This window comes from Battus philenor, unplaced genomic scaffold, assembly GCF_028537555.1.
Source record: "Battus philenor isolate CCGP_79_NKW_IND1 unplaced genomic scaffold, ilBatPhil1.0.hap1 SCAF_7, whole genome shotgun sequence".
NCBI classification, from domain to species: domain Eukaryota; kingdom Metazoa; phylum Arthropoda; class Insecta; order Lepidoptera; family Papilionidae; genus Battus; species Battus philenor.
The window spans coordinates 14681588-14704783 of NW_027181737.1; the positions used below are offsets into that span (position 1 = coordinate 14681588).

General features: G+C 33.5%; 2 protein-coding genes across 4 annotated transcripts in view; one reads left to right on the top strand and one right to left on the bottom strand.

Moving 5' to 3' along the window:
- Nucleotides 1–21922, bottom strand: part of LOC137930964 (netrin receptor UNC5C-like) — a 115181-nt gene extending 93259 nt beyond the window's left edge. For 2 of the 3 annotated variants that reach the window (XM_068774341.1, XM_068774339.1), the window contains exon 1: nucleotides 6539–6737. The gene's annotated coding sequence lies outside the window, so the exon portion shown is untranslated. Of the gene's footprint in view, nucleotides 1–6538; nucleotides 6738–21876 lie in introns of those variants that run through there. The other variant, XM_068774340.1, reaches the window with a different exon arrangement.
- LOC137931216 (clumping factor B-like) lies at nucleotides 6694–14146 on the top strand. Its single transcript, XM_068774625.1, has 2 exons — nucleotides 6694–6824; nucleotides 13681–14146. Exons 1-2 carry the CDS (start codon nucleotides 6694–6696, stop codon nucleotides 14144–14146), a joined length of 597 nt encoding a protein of 198 aa, XP_068630726.1.
- Nucleotides 21923–23196: the final 1274 nt, after the last annotated feature.

The following is a 23196-nucleotide window of genomic DNA, read 5'->3' on the forward strand; positions in this document are numbered from 1 at the left end:
TACATATATATGTGGTTTAGATTATATTTTAGTTAATCATATAGTTTTGGTTGAAGATGATAACTCACTGTAAAAACAGTCGAAAAGAAGGTACAACGTGTGTCTGTGTCTAAAAAGATGATTATTAAATAAATATATAAATGAGATTTTCTTCGAAATTTCTTTTCAAACTACGTCCCTTATATAGCTTCAATATCCACCAACTTGTGTGGTCTAAGCTCGTTATGATGTTGCAAAAGTTATATTTATATTCGATTCTTACGCCTTATCGGCAAACAAACTGTGCTCCGTTTCATTGTTGCCAGCGAAGTTGCCACTTACACTGTTTTATTTCAGATAAGAACGGCTTCCGTCGTGAAACGATAGCCTTTACGCAAACAACCTGCGAGGTGCTTTGGCATGTTTAGTTGCATCAGCGATATACAGAATTGTTAGTTATATAACTGTATGTTCTATTCAACACTATTCAATATATACAGCGGTTACATCAGTGCCTTTTCAAATACTATTGAATAGACATTTGTATAAAAATGAAAGGAATTGTCATTCATTGAAATCGTTTCATAATTTATAGTATTGTCATGATATAAATATATTTATGAAATACTGGCTATATATAGTTCTATCTTAGCTATAAATAGGGAATTTGAACTTTGTTAAAAAACATATTAGCTTTTAAATCGTCGATTATTTTATAGTAAGTAGAAAGCTACCACCGGTTCAGAATATTGATCTGTTAATAGCCAGCCGCTGGCTTGGTCACTTGGAGCGAATGGGATCGGATCGGAACGTGAAGGTAGCGTACCTGGAAAAACCGAGGGGTCGAAGACCAGTGGGTAGAACCAGGTATCGCTGGATCGATCGCGTTGAGGCAGATTTGCGCGAATTGAATGTCAACCAATGGCAGACGATGGCGCAAGATCGAGGAAAGTGGAAGTCTCTCGCTTCGGAGGCCAAGACCCACTTTGGGTCACTGAGCCAGCGGAGTAAGTAAGTAAGTAATAGCCAGCCAGAAACTCAACAGTTGCTCTTTTTAATGAAAATTAAATTTTTTTATACACACATTATTATAACAAGATATATATATATATATATACGTACACCTAGACCCATTAAAGGTTTGTTTAATTTTAACACGAAAATTAGGGGCTACGAGTTTAATTTCATTTATTGTATTTATTATGTCTGTCGATATTTTTCATATAAGATTACAAATTAGGGCGCTTTAATAATATGTGATTAAACATATATTGCGAAGTAATCCTTAGAATTTCAATTACTACAGGGGATCTCTAGCTTTTACCTTATAAATAGCTGGTACAGTTCATTCATGTAAAACAAATATAGAATAAACATAGGTATAGTTTATTATGTATATATATCTGTCATAGTTCAAGCGTCTGATGTCTTTCTTTTCTATGGCTCCTTTTTTTGGGAGCTTTTCTTACTTTCCCTATCTTGGGAACATAAGGACTAATTTAACAAAATATTATTTTTTACTTTACTATTTGCGTTCTCATCTTCTTTTCTTTTCAATGTCATTAATTCGATCTTTTATTCGCCACAAATTACTTAATTTTTTTGCATTTGATATGTTAAATAAATAATGTATGCATGTGTCAATATACCATTCGTGATTTACACTATGTTTACTCTTTCAAATAGCGTAAATATAAGTACAAGGCATTTTTGTACCTTGTATGTACGCTATACATATAGTTCACATATTTATTTGAAATAACCTACATTTTTATTAATGTTAATTTATATGTAAGAAAAGAACCAATATTTAGCCACTTCCGCACATGCAGTGGTAGTCGTGCAATGAAATGCACCGCCCGTCAGCCCGCTGATAAATGCGCATGCGGCAAACAATGCGAATCACACAACCGCCACCACCAACACGTGTTTCACCCCTCCACGGGGCATCTTCAGGAGTTATGTTACACCGATTAGTGCCAAACACTGAGCAGATTAGTGCCAAGCACTCTCTTTCTTACTTAGGATGGACTTCCGCGAGGTAACGCCTGATTCCATTAAATAGTTAATTTATATATTCACATTTACATTTAAATACCTTATATAGTTTAATTTCGAATTGCTCAATAAAAATATTAAACCATTAATATGCCTACCAAGAGAAATTGTATATATTACATCAAGATATTTGATAGATATATTTCAATTTATCATTTAATTTAGTTCTTTGCTTGAGGGAAGTTGGCAATATCATCGATGTCGCTCGAATAAATGTCCGTCTGAAGTGGTAATAGGCGGCGCACATCACTCGTGCGACCGATGGCCACTTGGACCGGAAAGTTCACACCTCTAGGTAGACCGACAACACAGGTAAAGTCTAAAAGTGTATTATAAAACCTTTTGCAATTTCTTAAGTATAATTAAAGGCATATGGTTTTTAAAATTTCAAATATGAGTAAAAGTAATTAGGTTGTATCATACGTGGCAATAGTTTTATACATACAAGCCCAGGGATATAAGGTAGTTAAAGTTTTATTTCACTTTATTGTACCATAAAAACCGTCTTTCCTTTGTCGTGAGATAAAATAATTTATCAATGTTAGAGTGCTGCTATAAATTGCCATAGGTTACTAAAGAATTTTTTTATTACCTCTCTTATAATCTTTATTATAACCCGAGTGAAAGTATTAAGATAAATTTATCAATTTTTTATTACAGTTTTTATCATATAACTTCCAGAACAATGTATGCGTACATGTGTCCATAGCAGTATAAAACGTCATGGAACATGAAACAGTGGGAGATCGAGGGTATGAAAGAGTTTAGTTCCATGAGATCTAATTCAAACTCCCAGAACATCACAGAGGAGGAGATCAAAGCTCGCATAACCGCTGGAAATAGATTTTTCTATGCATGCAAAATCAACCTGTGCTACAAGCTAATAACTGCCAAGCTAAAAAGATAATCCGCCCAGTTGTGACTTATTCATGAGAAATCTGGACGATGACACAGAAAGAAGAAATAAAACTAGCAATGTTTAAGAGGACACAGCGAAAGGAAATCAGGTTCTGCAAGTCACAAAGGCTCTGATGAGCAGTCCACTTGAACACACAGATGACCAACACCAGGACTGGTAATACCATCTCTAAGTGGGGTCTGCAACAATAACCCCACAGAAAAACTCAGAAAGATGTGGCTGGTATATATAGAGAAAGATCTTAGGAGTATCGGAAGATAAGACTTCTTAGCACAGAACGGAAAAGAATACAGCGAGATGGAATGGAATGGACAGAAGAATAACAACGTGTGTGTTCAACCTTCTTACAGTGTGACTATTAAATCACAATAATAAAAGACGGTGTATTTAATTATTACCTTTATTCCAGTGAATATATTACACCGGGAAAAATTTGTGGCATGACAAAATAAAATAATAAAAAACAGACTGAAATTTAAATCTACTGTACATTCACAGTATAAAGACTTAAAACAATTTTAAAGTTAGGGCAGATATTTAAGACATTGTTAGGGCGTCGTAAAAAATAATCACAATAATTAGCTTACTTCAACTTAGTTTCAAATAGTTTACGATTTAAGTTAGTTAATAGATTAATAGAGTAAACACTGTAAAATGCAAAACGAGAACCAAAAAAAACATTCTAAAATATTACACGTAAATGTAAAAACAAAGACACGGATGCAGATGTCTGTGGAATACAGAACCTAATTAAAAAAATTATTGTGGCCACTTCGCACGCAGATAATCGGATAACTTGGACAATCTAATGGTTGTAAATGGTATAACACCTTCTGTACGAACATTCACCCGCTGGTCTAATCAAGTCAATAACTGGACTTTATTATAACTGATTTGAAGAAAGCACGTAATAGGATAGCATGGAAAGGGCTTATTTTCGATTCCGTCAAAGCGTTTTAAGACGGATACGGCTTTAAAATAGAAAAAAACGATATAAAAGAATATCTATCTACAATACCCGGCGATTAATATTGCACATCGACTTTTGGTAAGATACAATCGGCTTATTTCGGCTTCGTAGAGCGTTATCTCTGTCGCACGATTAACAAAACATTACATATGTAGTGTGATACTTTGCCTATAGTACAGAAAATATGTTGAAACGTATATACAAATTTACTGTTTTATGGAAAACATATATGTCTAATATCTACATGACTAATATGAGCAAGTGCTACGATGTAATTAACGAAATATATAGTAATAAATTAATAATAGTGAATTTGTATGCGGTGGAGTATTATGACAACGTAATCTCTATATTCTGCAGAAGCTGAAGGATTTAGACTTGTCCAAAGCAAATATTAAGTCATTTCAGGAGCGAGATCTCAAAGTTATATTAATAAAAATATTAAAAATTGTCAATCGAGTTAGGGAGAGGCGTTCATTCGAAGATAAACGCCAATGCATTACAAGAAGGACTTTATAAACTTTACGTGAATTTTCAGCACTGAGCACAACACCCGATTCCTTTTTTACAACTCGATGAAATTTAACATATCATTTCATTTGTGTAATCATACTATAGGAAACTGTGGGATCGTGGTTTGACTTACAAGAGCATTCTGAATTTGAAATACCAAACATGTAGTGATTGATAACCCAAGCTTTACTTTTCTCTTAGGAATCCTTATTACCAAAAGTCTAATCGGCCTTTAAATCCGGTGTAATATATGTAGCTCCTTTAAAAATGGAGTAGATATAAAAATGCTCCATATATAAGTGCCAATAATAAGTGCCAGAAACCAGAAGTGATATTTAAAAAAAAAAACCTCATGTGAGCTATTTTTAATCTGTGATATTTTTTCAGCTACACCAAGAGATCAAAGCTAATTATATTCTTGACAGATTGATATGCGGCGAACATTTGGTATTGTCGATAACGTAATTAGAATGTCAATGGTCGATCTGTAACAGATACGATCATATTTGTCATTCGATTTATTTAATCCCATTACTGGGTTTAGGATTTTGGGAGTTTTTTTGCCCAGACGTACCACTCGAGGAACGTGTTACTAATTACCAGAGATGTCAGCTTAATATTATAATCGATAACCGGTTTTTTAAAACCAATTAGTTCTGATTTCACCAAACAGGTTTAAATAAATAAAAAATAACCTTAATATTTAGGTTAACTATTCTTTATATATTAATATTTGATATATATTACATAGTACAAACATTTATTTTTTGTCTTTTATATAAAAATTCTTACTAGTAACAATTATTCATAGATTTATACCGGAACAATAATAACGGTATCCATTTAAATGCTATACAATTATATGCCTTTCTATAAGTTGATTAAACTTAAACCTGTATGTTTTAAAGTATACATTTTTTAAGGACATATATTCGTAAAAGGAGATGGTACACTACCTAAGTAGGCGTCTAGGGAGAATAACTCGAAACAGAGAAACTCCTTGTACCTAACTTATACCTATGCCGATAAGCAACTTCATTAGCAAAGGCTACGGTACGAAGGCAGGTTCTAGGACCACCATCCACGAGGCTCAGTGGCTGAAGTCAATATGGTCATCATCGGCCGTCGAACAACAGTCACCTTGTATAACAGGATCTACCACGCGGTGGTAGCAATATCACGTCACACGAACTTTTGCGTGTATCACACTGACGAGACTCAAGATGCGATCATCGATGTGAATACGGTAATCACCCCACACATACTGGCGTACTACCTGATGATAGCAATACGGAGTGGAGTTGAGGAAGTTGTCGAACGAAACTTAATTTTAAAAGCTGGATATTTTAGAGCTTCGATAAAATATACTAAGAAACTTAGTGAACACTGTAACATGTTAAAACGCAAGAAAAAACAAAATCAGAAATATTAAACGTAAATTTAAAAACAATAAAAAAAATGTATATATTTATTTATTATTCTAGAAATAAAGTTAGACGTATTATAATCGAGACTTTTGCAATATGGAGATATAAATAAAAAGTTATAAAATATTTAAATAAATTATGAAAATATAATGAGAAATGAAATAATTTCCCTTAATCTAAATCAGGAAACTTATGAAGCATAATTACGTTTCAAAATCATAATGCACATCTTTCCTCTAATCTATTGATACGTGACAAAGGATTGTAATAGAGAAAGACATTAACCTATTTTTTAGAAGCACAACAATCTTCTTTATCAGATCCAGACCCAGCTTCCATAACAATTGCTTTTACTGTTTCGTCATAAAAAATAAACTAAGTGACGGCAGAGACCAGAGATCCCGATAGCGTCGTGACCGACTTCTTTATCGACACAGAAATGGGGGAGGAAGGGCAATAAATCTTTATAGTATCAGAAGAATTGCATCTACACAAGTGCAGGCCGAAAGGCGAAGCGATAACAATTATTCCGAACGCTGTATTTCGAATACTTAAGTGGTATATTTACTATAATCTATAAAAAAACGTATTAACTAAATTTATAATTTACTTACAATAAAAAATTATTTTATTATGTTTAAGACAGAAAAAAACAATTTATATCAAACTTACATTAAAAAATATATATTTCTCTATACACGAATTTCACTAGGATGAATTTATTTTGCACTTTATTCAACTATACGTATGTACACAGTTTAAAGCACAGCACATTAGAAAAGTTTCACTTAATATTATTGTTAACAACACAACGAGAACTGGATACGATGTCGCGGGAGCGAGTCGACTGCGAACCACACGTCCTATCCCTGCCGAGGTCACGACTTGACTGCCTTCGCGGCACCAAACCGAGGGGAACAGGGAACGGAGGGGGCAAGGAGCACAGGGGAAAGGGAGAGTCTCTCAAACCGAAGAGATAACTTTTGATCTTTTTGGTGCCATAGAAGATTTTAATGACGCAGTCACATCTGGTTATTGGACAGAAAAAGTACACGTCAGTGTTCTAAGTGTTAATGCGTGTCAAGGGCTTAGTGGAAACGATGTGTTAGGATAAAAAAAAACCACTTCGATGCTTGCGGGTGACATTTTTTAAAATAGCACCGATAGAATAACGACAAACCGATGTTTCAATTTCGAAACAACTTAACCAATTTCAAAAATAGAAATTATGTGTAAAGGAATATATTCAAAGTTTGTTATCGAAAACTTTATCTAACAATGGTAATTTAAAAGTCCTACTAAAATATATATATATATCATCTTGTAATCAGCAAATGCTGGTAATGTGCTAGCTTATCTTACATAAAGCATATATACGTATTACGATATTAAATAAAATGAAAGTTGTACCTTTCTTTAGACTCCAAAAATTAGTTCCTTTATTAAAGTTACTGTTTACGCTTTAAAACTATAAATTACGTGTGTATTGAGCGACTTTTCAGCCCATAGATGTCCACTGCTGGGCATAGGCCTGCCCAAAAGATATCTATGAGAGGTTAATCCAACTTTTTAAAACAATTTTACTTACTAAATTGTAAGTAAGTTATTTATTATATGTTAAACTTGGATGTACCATAGTTCAAAATATGAGCTATACTTTCACCCCGTAATGAAATAATTATGCAAGATTTTCTTGCTAAACGGATACATATATGAACATTGTTTCAGCCCTAAGACCCCTTCTGTGAGACCTAGGTCTGCCATAAAGATATCTATGTGGTGATAAACCCTAATCGCCACGCTTAGCAGGCTGGTTGAGATGTGTGGTATTATGGTACGCAGAGGACACTGCTGTTTGAGTTATATAAGACTATATTCCGGGAATTGAACCCACGACCTATGTTCGCAAGCCTCATTCCTCAACCGCTGACCACTATTCTTTTATGTAATATAACGAATAAGTATTTATTAAAACAAATTACTGCTTATAAAATAAATTGGTCTAATTACACCATTAAGAACGCTTATGAAAATGATTATATAGCCCCTGACAAAGTTAGATGTGGATATTTAATTCAAGTTTAAGAATACCGTTATGGAGAATTAAAATTTGATTCTAGTTAGTTATTCTAGTTTAAATCAAATCGGTCTGTTTTTTATTACTTTTTTGACGTTTACAAATGATTACTGTACATGATAATATTTCATAGTTTTAATCTTCTGAGCTGTTGGTAGCTAGTAGAAGTAATATTACACTTAAGAATAATAGGCGATTCAAAAATGCCATGTATTTCCGCATTAGATATCGCGCATAGAAATTGTAAATAATTTTATAGATAGAATTGTCAAAAAAGTTTAGATATAAAGAATAGAATAGAAAATACCGAACATAAAATATAAATAACGAAAACAAGAGAAAATAATAAGTAATGTATAAATAGTAATTGAGAATAAGCAAGCAATAAAAAATAAACAAAGCAGAAATAAATGCATGCTTTCATTGGTCGCATAGATAAAATAAAAGATAACTAAAAAATATTTTCCCTTTAAAAAAGGTCTTTGACATTTGGCAGCAATGGATTTTAGATTGCTTAAAAATAACAAAAAATGCATTCTTGAATAATAAAATTTGTATTTTGTTGTTTATTTTCCGAAAACCTATTTTTAACTTAATGCATACTGTGTCTCCTTAGATTTAAAATACATGTTATTTTGTACCTTACCTTTATTAACTTGAAAGGATATAATGAGAAATTTATAGAAAACTAATTAAAATACAAAAAGCATCTAAAACAGTATTTCCCAACTTGGGTCCCACGCCCCATATGACGGCAATTTTGATAAGGGGGATATTCGAAAGTGGACTCAATTTTTTAACCTTTTAGCTTTAATATAAAAAAAAAATGTTGTAAAGACGGCGTAAGGGAGGTAAAACTTTTAAAAATACTGATCTAAAATGTAATATGAATAAATAAAAAATTATTTCTACATCAAACGTTAGAGGCAGACGATATTGCATAAGGTTTTTGAACGATCGCACATGTTAAGGGATGCACAATAGGCCAAAGAACGGAGCAGGTACAAAAGCCAGTCCCATTCTAGTTTCAAATTACAACAGGCATCTAATACATTAACGGCAGTACATTGTGAAGCTAAGATCCTAAAAATTTACAACTCCATTGTACTTTTACAAAGAGAATAATAGATATGATCAACTCCTGTTATTACCTCATCGCATTTGCGAATTCTCTCACCTTTCAAGTAATACGATAGCTGTTATCGACAAATCTATTTTAGGGCAGCCCATGATCATCTCTGTACAGATGTTTGGAAGGTGGACGAATACATTGTGATACTTGAGATTCGCAATTTGTAAAGTTCACAGGTATAAATATTTTAAAAATTAAATTAAATGTGATTTTATCATTATTGAATCTACATTTTTTATATTTTCATTTCTAAAGTAAGATAAAAATCGTATATATTGAAATAAGCTGATTTTTTTTCTTTATACCTCTACCGAGAAATAAAAGCATTCCTTTGATTCCGAACTTAAAGCTCATAAAATTTATCAATCTGATAAAAAATAATAAAACAATTCACCGAGCTTCAGTCATGTTCATAAATAGGTCATCTAGCTTTAGGCTTGATACCATTAACATCCTTCCATTTTCCATCAAAAGCGATGTTAATTTCTGCACTAAAATATATCCGTAGTCGAAAATAAAAAAAAAGTATGAACAAGTACAACTCAATGCGCCACAGAGTAACATAAATCATCACAAACAGTAGTGCGACTTTGAAATAAAAGCTTCGCACGGGCGACTCACGACATTTAATGAGTAATGGTCGAACGATCATTATTCAGAGACGCCCCGGAGTTTACCCGTCATCTGTCAACGCCGTCTCTCGTGGTTTCGTCTACAATACTCTGTGGTACTAGTAAAGTATCAAGTTTTACTTATCTACAACATTTTAAGTGGAGTGTGAAAAGTTTTTAATTATATCGCACTCTATACACTTGTACAGATAACGACCACTATAGTTACATTACTCTTTTTAAATATCGAATTGTTAATTACTTTTCTAAAGTAACATGTGTTCCGTGTGATGACTTTCATTCTGGACCTCATAAAAGGTCGGGGTCGCTCAAACAAATGGAGATCTTCGTGATATCTCTACGATATCGGGTCATGTAAATTCTTTTATAACATCTTACGTTATTTATCACCAGCGCCATTATTTTAGTCGTATAATTCCCACTGCTGGGCATAGGCCCACCCTACAGATATTTAGTAGGACCGTTAGGAAGTATATATATATATATATATATTTATATATATGGTGGAGTTTCTTCCTGCTTCTTCTCCACAACTATAACACATTGCGAATTAAAGTAGATTCAAAAATAAAATAGATTAAATATTAGGATAGGTAAAAAGTTTACGATAAATAAGAGTTCTGTTAAAAGTTCCAAATCTGAATTAATTAATTTACTTTTATTTTTATTTTATGGCTACAGCGGCCATCTATTATCAATTATGAAGAGGTACCGCAAGTACCATATATTTATTACAATTATTTTTGTTGTAGCTTCTTAGAATGTCATGTTGTAAAATTTTTAACTACTATAAAGTTAAAAGCTCCTGTAGAGAGCTTTCATTTCTTTTGAGCCATTAAAACAGCCATGTTAATAAAAATCTCAATAGTTTCGACTTATTTATTACTTAACATGAACCGTTGGTGCCTTCTAATCAACCTTATTTAGAGGCAAAGCTTAACGATCAACCCCTTTTGGGGCGACGAGATTGCATTTTTTATTGTCACTGGGTGGTGATTTTTTTGGGTGGTACGACGCTGCATATGATTTTTACAACCGTTTCTTACGCAACTGCATACCATATGCGCACACCCGTCGCGAACCGGGAATAGTTTTTCGTAACTCTGTGAAATTTATCACCGCTTTTTTAAATCCAACTAAATATTGTATTATTAGAAGTGCCTTTGATTAAGTAATAATTAATTACTTTCATACTTCGTTTAGTTTAAATTGCTTCGATATATATACGTACGTTTATATATGTATATAAATACATTAATAATATATATATATATATATATATATATATATATATATATATAAATATATGTGTCAGTAAAAGTTAAAGTAACATTTGAGATTATTCGATCGGCCTCGAGGAATGTGGTTATATATATGTACGCATATATACAGGATCACATGGTAAACATTAATACAAAAGTGGTTTCCGAAGTAAGGCAACACTTAGAAATCGATTAGAAATGTGATATAGTATATATATATGTTTGTGTGTATTTACATGTACTATATAGTTTATCAAAGTGTATTGCTCAATAACTGTATGATACACACAGAACCTGTGCAAAAATAAATAGCATATTAAAAAACGTAACCGTAAAAAGGCGTTTTCAAAATTTACATTACTACGTATTAAAAAAAATATTGTTTGCTTTCTATTCCTGTGTTGTTAAACATTTTATTCTGACGCATTTTAATAAAAAATATATAATATATTTCAGAGTGATTACTTAATACAGGGTTAATGGAAATTCGTGTGAGTGCTATATAAAGCTATAAAATTTACTTATTAAAATCATTTGTGAAGGTAATAAATATCGAAAAGGTCGTTGTTAGTAAAATAAACAAATAAGAAAAATTTATCAAAAACAAAAATCCAGATAGATGACGGCGCAGGACCGCCTCGGCATCTTCACAATTTTAAATTCCTCGTCCTTTTCAACCGCGAATTATTTAAGGATAATTAAAAGGCACCCCCTTGATTGCTTCCCCTTATTTCTTCAGCCGAGCCTGTTTTACTAATTAAGCCTTACAAATTGTAGGCTTTGACCGCCGTCTTGATTGCTTTTGACCGTTGGTCGTGATGAATAACGTTCTAGAATTAAAATCGATTATGTTTTAAGCCGCAATAACTCTGCCAGCGGCGAAATTCGTTTAAAGTTCGATATTTAAACTTAAAAAAAATAACTTTGAATTTCGAATCTTCAAAACTTAAATAGGCGCATAAATCTCTTCCAATATCATTTGAAAACAAATAACTTCGTAAGTTTAAGGTTTTATAATATATTTATTTCATTTTTTTGAAAGAATATATGTTTGTTTCATTTTTTTGAAAGTTACTTGCGTATATCACATATTCGATTATTTATTTATCTAATTTTGAAATGTTTCCATACTATGGAGACCACTTTTGTATTAATGGTAAACATTATACATGTGTGATCACTTTATATAGATCAAAGGCGTAATAGGTGTAACAGCTTTTTTGCTGACAAATGTGATATATATTGAAACTTCTGAAGCTTTTATACGTGTTAATCATCCTGTAAGTATCTTCTATAGCACAGACAGAGACTTATAAATTAGTTTTAGTCAATTGATTTTATATAATACTTTAAAAATAACTTTAGGCCGTATTAAAGACAATCTTATCTAATTAAAAACACGAATTATTCTGTCCATCTTAACGATGTACTTCCATATGTTATTAAGCATCTAATTAAGGTTGTTAAACTTCACCGCAACGTAATATAAGAAACAATTTCAACACCCGAGTGTCAGGTTGGTGAAGTCATTTTACCTGCGCTAACAAGCTGAAGTGATAATAAAAATCCCTTATCAAGTTCAGTGGGTGGTAAGTAAAGCCTGGTTATTCTAAACCCATTGCATGCAAGTCGAGACTATCTTGTTGGCCATTGTTATTCAAGCGACGTCCCAACTCAACTCATCCGTCCATCGTTCAATGCACTTCTTATTCCTTACTACCTCCGCGCTCACATTTCAATGCATCGACTATACCTTCTTTACGATCAATTTGCTCCAGACTCTGAAAGAATTGCGTTTCTACTCTTCCAGAATATTCTATTCTATATTCAGTATTTTTTTTATAACTAAATGACTATTATTGGACTCGCTTACAATTCCTATATCATTGTGGGTTATGTTATATTTTAACTATATCATTTCGTTCTTCATTGATTACTTTCGTATCTTAACCTTCTTTAATTTCATCTTATCGTTTTTTTTCTTCCTTTTCGTCATCTTCTATCTTTTTATCTTCTGTTTCTGCTTCTTTTACTATATTTTTCACAATTCCTTGTGTTTTCTCTCCAGTATCCATGGTGTTTTCTTCTTTTTCTCCTTTTCTACCTGATCTATATGCTTTAAATTATCAATAGAAGAATAATTTAATTAACATTTAGAGATTATTTTGTTACTTAACATTGGTTTTTAACCTAATTTCGTATATTATACCACAATTGAGTTATATGTCTGCCTCATGTCTATTACTACTTAAATTAAATCGATATTTAGGTTCTTCGGCGGTAACTATAAATAGATATGGTTGTAGATAAACTATCGTTAACCCTTGAAATTTGTGCGTTTGTACATTATCAGCAATTATGACATGTGATATATTGCTTGTACTACTTAGAGATATGAGCTCATCGACGCCAGAGTGTTTTATGTAACGTATATTTTCTTATCTAATGTCATTACAATATGTGCTTGTGTAGTTTCGGATAGACAAAATTTTGATCGTAATAAATATCTCAGATTTTTGTTTTTTTTTTTTTGTAGTTTGTACACCTGTAAGACAGTTTTTGTTTTATTTTGCTTTTTATTACATTAAAAGTTCTTACAAAAAGGTAACACAAGACATAATTACAGATTAACATTAAAAACATATATTTATAGTAATTGTAGTAACAATACTATTAGAAATCGGATTTATAATAGTATTATGAAGTGATAGTCATTGTGATGGTGACACTGACGGTGAACGTGATGGTGATGATAATAGTGAAAGTGATAGTGATAGTAATCGCGATAGTGGTAGTAGCAGTGATAGCGGCAATGATAATGATAATAATAGTGACGGTGACAGCGATATTTATAATGATAATGATAAGGATGGTGATATAAGTAGTGACATTGATATCGCCACTGTAGTGCCGTATGTTAGAAGACGTAGTGACCCTGTCATAGTGATAGTAATCATGGGAAATGATAGTGATAGTAATGGTGATAGTAGTAGAAACATTGGTAGTGAAGGTGACAATGATAATGATAATAATAGTGACGGTAATTGCTATATTGATAATGATAATGATAGTGACAGTGATAGTGATAGAAGTAGTGAAAATAGTAGTGACGGTGGTAGTGATACGAATAGAGATTGTGAAAGTATCAATAATAGCAATACTAGAAATAATAAATAGTACAAATGTACATAAAGGTTAATGTTGGTACGGCTGATTATTTATAACAGCAGTAGTAAGAATAATTGTGTCGCAATATAAATCAATACTAACTTAATAACTAAAAGTGGTATGTCAGTGGTGGTGATTGAATTGGGTAAAGCAGACTCTATCTAATGCTTTAAGTCCTGTTGATTCCTAGTACATAGAAGTCTATGTACTGGAAATTTATGGCTAACTACTGTACTCAGTGTGCTAGGGAAACAATTATTTTAAGCCAGCAATTTGCTCGCACGATGTGATCGCAGATCTAAATAAAACAATTCAAATCATTAACGACATCTGCCGTCAGAATTGCATTCGTAATTTTTCATTTTCATTTCGAATTCAAAGATTCGGATCACGTATTGTGTAGATGTAGTCGGATTGGACAATAACATTGCTAATTTGAAATTCTATTTCACTGTCCGACAAATTGTTTGGCACTAGACTTTAGTCTTTTGGAAGTCATCTATGAGACAGGGTCTTGAATATTCTAGATAGTTCTATCTTTCAGAGATTCCTATATACAATTAGTAACTTATTTTATGGGCCTACGCTAGAATATATATGTCAATTTCCCTTTTATAAATTTTTTCACAAATAATATGCATCTGTATTTATTCATAGAAATAAATAAAACTGGAGTGTTTGTTATATTGAAATAACCGCTTTTCAGTACATACATATGAATATGCATTACATTTATTTTAAATTTCTGTCTGTCAGTTTATTGCGGCCAATCTCTAAAATGTTTTGACCGATTTTAACAGGACTTATATTGGTAGATAGCATATGTAACTAGGAGTAACTAAACCTATATTTATTTCAGAAAAATTCTTAAACACCAGTGACCTATTTTTCTTTTACCGCACCTAACGCGAGACAGCCGGACGGACCTCTGCTAGGATTACTTCTAGGCTTACTCAGTACAAGCATAAGACTTCGACTCAGAGGCGCCCGAGAAGGACGTTTGCTATTCTAGCAATCTTCGTCTCCCCCCAATGATTTATATATATATAGGAACTTAGCACATTGGAACTTAGCAGCCAGGGTGTCCATCATAGTGTGATACGCAGAGGTCGCTGCTGTCCATCTTCTGGAAACTGATTCTTGAGCAGCGCTCATCCTATATAATTATTGCACAAAATGTGAATTTTATAAGCTTGGATGAAGTTTTAGTCCTCTATCGCTTGTCTGCCACTGTTCGAACTATGTACTATGTTATATAGTTATTTTTCCTTGATATATGCATCATTTATTGTAATTCATATATAGATCGTGTTTACAATTACTTCTACATAACAATGAACGCTCTATTTTTTCATCACTTCAAATTCATAAATAACTCTAAATTGAAAAAAATCAGACGATTTATAAATATGTGTCTACACTACAAAAATAAATTTAGATGAAGTGGCAATCGCAGTGTAGTGTTATAGTAATCAGAAGAGTCTGCTGTCAAAATAATTATTTGTGTGCTGTGGCAATTAGCAAAGAAAAATGCATATAATGTGATCTATATAAGATTGTATCCCGGGAATCGAATGATTTGTTCGCGGGTCTCAGTCTTTCAACGCTAGGCTACCAATGCACAGTTGAAGCAAGTTTATGTCTGCCTTCGGAGTCGCGGGAGTTTAAGGTGGGGGCCCTAAACTACCACTAGCTTCGGCGACTCTGAGGCGGACGATGGTTCGACGTGGTCTCGAACCATCGTGATAGCACCACGAGGGTTTCGGGGGTAGCGTATACACGCATACCCAGGGACGGGCTATCGAAAAATAGCACGGCGCGAGGGAAGACCGCGTGGCGATCCCTGAACGGGAGATACCGCGGTCCCCCGTTTAGCGCAGAGGGCGACCACCGGCGGGGGAGGTTTAGTGGGTAGGAATCCCACATATCCCTGTCCTCCCCCCAGAGTCAGGGCATCTTGAATACCGGAAGATTTTCCCCACCGAAACCAAACAAAAAAAAAGTTTATGTCTATGTTGAAACAGTAAGTGAAATTTCTATTAATCTACTCGTAAGTGATGTTCATATCTGTTGGTAAAAGCACTTTGAGATGAAAAGAGAAGTGCGAATTGTTATTGATGAGACGTCTTAATAGATGTCATTTGCCATAAATTAATTAACTTGAAATTTGGAGTAAAAAATTTACACCTCGAAACAAAGTAGGCAAGACAAATTACGATCAAGTAGCAATTTTAGGCTTGTTACTTGTCAATCGATTTTACAAAGACACCTTTGATCTGTATACGTAAGTCGATCGGATCTCGTTTCACTTTATTCCGAATGCAAAGGTCTAATATTCTACGTGACTCAGGCGTCGATAATAGACCGAGTTTGGAGATTCCATTAGGGCGTCTCGGAGGTTTTTTTTTCACTGTAGTCCCTTTGTTAAAGAGTAATCTTTCGTAACGGTTATGCTTTTCCGCCTTCGCTTCGTTTTTAGTTTGACCTTTTCGATCATCGTATAAGAAATCGATCAGAGCTACGTTAGGAGATCAGGCAAAAAGCGGTTATGACAAAACAATCGTGAGTGATAAGTTTTTATATGAAATATTTTTAGTTGCTTGAAAATTTCTCACCTGCTGCGCAATTGTGGGGTTTTGCAGAGATCCGTTACAATCCACCATTAGATATTTTCTAGTAGTAGCTACTTTTATAGCAACCCAAAAATCAGTGTTCTATTGCTGAGGAAAATCCCACTTTATTTTTCTTTGCATTTAATATTGTGCAAGATCTACTCTCTACTGATGTCATTTATGATTTTTTAATAATTTCGTAATTCTTTATAAAATGTTCTTTGGGAAAAAAATCGGATATAATAATTACTATTTAATGGAATCAGGCGTAACCTTGCGGTATTGCTATCCTAAGTAAGAAAAGGACCAATATTTAGCCACTTCCGCACATGCAGTGGTAGTCGTGCAACAAAGTGCACCGCCTGCCAGCCCGCTGATAAATGTGCATGCGGAAAACAATGCGAATTACACAACTGCCACTGTCAAATCACTCAACACGTGTTTCACCCCTCCACGGGGCATCTTCAGGAGTAGTTATGTTACACTGATTAGTGCCAAACACAGTTCTCAGACACAGAGTCTTGTGGTCCTTTTCTTACATAATAATGACACTTAAAATTTTTCGTTGCGTTAAGTTTAATATACGTGATACATTATGAAAAATCATTTTAAGTAAACATTTACTTTAATTTATACCAAAATTATTAATTATGATAATTTATTAAACTTTCTTTCAAAAACCAAATATAAATGGACATTCGAAATGTCTATAAAACTTAATGAAGCTTCGCACTTTATTGGTTATAAATGAAAGTTTTGAAGGGGTATAGCTCTATATGGAGAAATATACTATGATCGCCACACTTTGTAGGTTGTATGTAGAGAACGCTTCTGCCCATACTCTCTCTCTTTTGTGAGAAGTGGCAATCCTATATAATCAATGTACAAAGTGTGAAAGTGCCGCAGTACTAAATTAGTGATTTATTTAAAAATTTGTACAGTTTGATTTTATTATTGCATTTTTTCAAATGTTTACAATAGATGAATATAAATGATTTATTAAAATTTATAGCTAAAGCTCGGAAGGTTCGATATTACGTTACATTTATACCGTCTAGACTTAAAAAGTAAAAGCGTAGAGTATACAAGAGCGTAGAGTATACAAGATGTTTTTACGTTTTACTGTCTATCGTGTATCCACCGCCCGCGGCGACGAAACGACATGGTTCCGGTAATTAAATGTAATTTCTGAACCTGAAAATTAATTTTACTTTTAATATTCTAACAAGTTATTGGTACGTATGTATATGTGGTAGTAATAAAGGCTAAACTTAAACTTATTATATATAGATTACTTGTCATTGTTATATTTTATTTCATATAAATATATAGCATTGTTGCAAGTGTAAAAGCTCTGAAGCGGTGTATTTATAGCTCATTTGACGTCAATCAATGTATTGCAAAGTCTATCCAAAGGTTTCAGAAATAATAAATAACGTAATGAAAATATGTATGGCTGTGAAGCTTGGACGCTAACTTTGAAAGAAGAACAAAAACTGCTAGTGACGGAACGCAAAATCATGCGGAAGATCTTGGGACCAGCGAGAAATCAAGACGGATCTTGGAGGCTCCGAAAGAATTCCGAAATTGAGACTTTAGTAGCACAGCCAAATATCATTGGCGAATATAAAGCTCAACGAATCCGCTGGCTTGGTCACTTGGAGCGAATGGGATCGGATCGGAGCGTGAAGGTAGCGTACCTGGAAAAACCGAGGGGTCGAAGACCAGTGGATAGACCCAGGTATCGCTGGATCGATCGCGTTGAGGTAGACTTGCGCGAATTGAATGTCATCCAATGGCAGACGATGGCGCGAGATAGACGAAAGTGGAAGTCTCTCGCTTCGGAGGCCAAGACCCACTTTGGGTCACTGAGCCAGCGAAGTAAGTAAGTAATGAAAATATAGGTAGTAAAAGCAATTTTGCTAAATTCTTTTTAAAATTAATTATTGTTTTGTACCTGTCCCTGCAGACTTTGTTCTACCAGATGAGGTATACGTTTAGAGCTTTTAAGCTTTTACTTAGCTGTAATAGTATGTTGTATATAACTATGAAGTTAACTAAGTAATATTGTCTCCGTTTCAATCCATAGACGCCCACTGCAGGCCTTCCCCGAAGATATACATGGAGGATATATCATTATCATCACGCTTGGCAGGCGGGTTGGCGATCCCAGTGTGGTATTATGGTACGAGGAGGATGATACTGCCCATCTTCTAGAAACTTATTCCTGAGCAGTGGTCATCCTATATAATTAATGTACAAAGTGTGAATGGTATAAGATTGTGTCCCAGGAATCGAATCCGCGACCGATCCCAAGTCACCTCTACCGCAGGGCTAGCTTTGTTTGAACTATGTACTATATATAGTTATTTTTATGACGTATATATCATTAGTCCAATTTCTTCTATAAGGGGGACCAAAAAGTAATATCGCTTTCTTAAGTTAAAATCACACGACTACATTTTTAAAAAGTTTTTATTTTTAATCAACAATATATTCACCTTCGTTATCAACAACCTTTTGTTATCTAGTATACAAATTTTTAATGCCGGAGTGGTAAAAATAAATCATTTTTTTTTGTAAGATATGTTGACAGAAACCACATTACTTTTCGGTCCTCCTAATACATATCACTCGATGCCCTCCTACCATAACTAGAGCACTAGTTTTTGATTACTTCAATTCCGTAAATAACTCTAAATGAAACAAAATCTAAGAATCCATTAATTTTTATCAAGCGATTTATAAATACATATTTACACTACAACAATAAATTTTCAACAAACCGATATATAAAGAAATAAATTGATAAAACGATCTTGGAATATTGATTTGATATATTTGTACATGTCATTGGTCATTAGTATCGTTGACTGTCTATGAAGCCCAAATACCGCCACGATTTCGCGCGAAACCACATCCGTGGTATTGTTTAATCGTGTCACGGTCTAAAATTCCCCAAAGACACGAAGGCGGGAGCACTTTAGCTGCCGACAGAATAATAAACACTGCGGTGGCTTCGGGCGTCTCGCATCGTGGACTACTGGTGCGGTCGCCGCTTGCCTTTGGCCCGAGGCTAGTGCAATTTGCATCTGAAGACCACGCCTAACTGCTTCCACACTACATTACTCCATTGTTCAGTACTTACGTCTATCTTACATCTTCGCGATCCGGTATTTTTCGCTCACCCGCGAGCTATGATCGTGCGTTCTAAATTGTTTATGGTAGTCGCTTTTAGCTCGTTTAAAATCGATTTTGTGGAACTTGGATGCAGAATCGGAATCGACTCTTCTATTAAAATTGCATAATCTTTTAGACTCACTTTAAGATCGGATATAATTTATTGACAACGCAAAGAATATAGCAACGGCTTTGCTTATTTAAAAAAAATCTACTTTCTTCATAAGGCACTTGTCCATCGTTATAATGAGAAAATGTTAACTATTATATGCATGTTAACATGATGAACCAAAAGGTATAGCCTTACTAGTCAAAGCAAAAGTCAAATAAAAATTGGTTTAGCATTTTGATGTCAAGACGGGGAAGAAGGCAGCATCAAAAATAAGCCTTATAACTAAGTTGAAAGAGTCGAGCAAGATTCCAAGCAAGTCATGAATAAAGTAATATAGGTTTAGTAAATAATAAAATAGAATGAAATAGCCATAATTATGCAAAAACTAAACTAGAAATAAAAATTACAATATATAGTAAAATATGTATAAAATCGAAAAATTTTGTCAAAATTTTGATAATGTCTAGAAAAAAAGATGAAGGAAGGAAGGTGATACACGGGAGACTATTTAAATGTGAAGGAAGAAAGAGATAGTGGAGAACAGAAATAAATTGTAATGTAAGAAAGAGATTGTGATGGATGAAAGGAAAAAGTGAAATAAAAAAATAAAATGAAATAGAAATTATCCGAGTTGTATCGTCCCTGCCTTACACGTAAGGTTCAAGGTACATTAGGTAAGGCAGAACGAGAGATAACCAAGAGGGGGGGGGGGGAGGAAGAATAATATGTATGTAGAAAAGATTTGCTACTATAGTTATATGTTAGTGAAGTAAAAGGTAGTCTTATCGCAATGAGTGATCCTTAATATGCATTTACAGGAAGAAACATTCAACACGTTGAGTGTAAACTACGAGATATCTCTTCCTGTGTTTACTTGCTATTTTTATATAGCTACGACTATACTTGAGATATATCTATGTCAATATCGATTGACTGCTTCTGGGAAAATAACTAAAAAACTATTCCGGCTTGCAGTAACAGATAATTTATTAGAAAACGATCAAATAATATAATTAAAGAAAATTAATTAAAATTCAGAAAATAAAAAAAAATAGTTTTTGTGGAACTTCTAAAAACAATCTTCCACATAAAGGACTCGCTTCTTTTTATAGGCTGAACAGAAATAACGTGATTCTTGGCGTTTTTTTTTCTTGGGTAAATATAAGATATAGTTTTGTCGGACGCTGTTTTTTTTTCGATAGGCGGTAGACTCTCTAAATAATGGAGTTCACAAAAATCATAAAATACACATTTTTATGCTTTTTGATAATGACTATACACTAGAATGAGTTTTTAATAATGTTGATATTAAATCAAATTGTCATTTTAGGCCACACTCTCAGATCTGACAAATACGTTTAAAAAACTTTTAAGTTAAACGGTTTTTTGATAGTCCGCCATATTGGAACGGTGTCCATCTTGAATTTTAATTTTTGACATAATCATCGTGTTTTACTAGTGTAGCCCTTTCATTTGATACCCATATTGAGGGGGTTAAGGAAAAATATGTAATCCGCCATTTTGTAACGACGGCCATCTTAGATTTATAATGTTATTGATTTTATTATTTTGTATTGTCATCTAAATTAAATGTGTGTACCAAATTTCAGATCAATCTGACAATGGGAAGGTGCTTAAATTTCAATTTCTAATTTTGACCAAAACAAATTCCGTACGGGTCGAACTAAATAAAACCGTTTAAAAAATGCAATGGCTGTCAACGTGTTGATAAGTTTTGTATCTATACTGTTAAGATATATGTATTTATAGAGTCTTCGAGCTTAGGGGAGAGACCGCGGAAGGCGATTAGCTTACACTGCGTTTAAGTAACTTACCTTAATGGCTTCCTTTAGAACCTCGACTATAGTTGTTATATCATTTGCAATATTACCTGAAAGGAAGTCGACCAAACTTACAACGCTTTAGAATTCATGAAAACCGAGAGAGTTCATCGGCTTGGACAGTCATTTAAAACATCTTTAGAATTCTGATCCTATTACAAAACTGTTCTTCATCCTTTCAGCTGATATACGCCTACTGTTAGGCATAAACTTAATACTAAGGTCGCCACGATGCCCTGTCTTACGTTGCCCGGATCCATCTACTTCAAGCAACTTTTAATATGTCATCAATCCACCCACGCTCGAGAATATTTAGACACCAATGGCCCTCGATTGAACAAGCAATGTACTCCGCTTCTTTTCACTCCACTGCCATTTCTTTTTTTTTAATGGCCCCCGCTATTGGAGGCCTCTCGTACCCCTAATTAGTTGGGATCAGGGTCTTTGTTTACAATTAAGTTTTTCAGATCTTTCATCTTTATTCTTCACTTACTGTAATTCTTCTCAATTTATTTTATTCTTACCTTATTTCCGTCACAATATCTTTCATTTTGTTCTTTCATTCCTTCTTGCTTTCATCGCCTACCTTCCATCATCTTATTACTCTTAGGTGGCTAGGTACATTTTTTTTATTCTTTGTTATATTATTGACTTATTCTATTTTTTTTATCACAGTTTTCTTTGGGTTGTGCTTTCTTAATAAATTGCTATACTTTTCTTATTCTATTTTTATTATTAATTGACTAGTTATTTTATGTGCAGTTTATTTGGTACCTACTGGCCACTAGGCCTCACTAGGCCAGTTCAGACGAATAATTCTTCAGGGTACGTACTTAAATTTGGTTTTTCTGTCGATCTCTTTATTTCTGTATCTGTGTAAACTCGAGCACAGTACTTTTCATAGCTCTTTGGATGACCTGGAGCCGTCTTATAAATACCATCGTAAGCGATCACATCTCGGATCTAAGCAAATCATCACCGGCAACACATACTGGTCAAAAACCTTAGTCTTCAGTATAGCAATAATCTCATTCAACTTTTTTTATACCAAATAGAGTTTCCCTGTCATCACTGACAACTCACTATATTGTTAATTATTGTTATTTATTTAAAAATTATCTTTGGTTAAATTATCTAATTGGCTTTGTGTTGATGTCTTTGTCCAGACATTTTTAGGTAAAAAGAACAATGATACCCAATCTGTCGTCAAACAGTAGTACGTAAATGGTACGATATTCCATTTTAAAGTTCCTTATACTAAACCGAATATCTGTAATAATAAATTAATCTGTAGTTATAATAAATATAATTAAA

What these genes read in the sequence shown, in the direction of transcription:
- LOC137931216 (XM_068774625.1), top strand. Translation starts at nt 6,694, where the DNA reads ATGTCGCGGGAGCGAGTCGACTGCGAACCACACGTCCTATCCCTGCCG. An exon ending in GAGCACAGGGGAAAGGGAGA is followed by an intron (nt 6,825 to 13,680) that starts GTCTCTCAAACC and finishes ATGAAGTGATAG; the next exon opens with TCATTGTGATGGTGACACTG.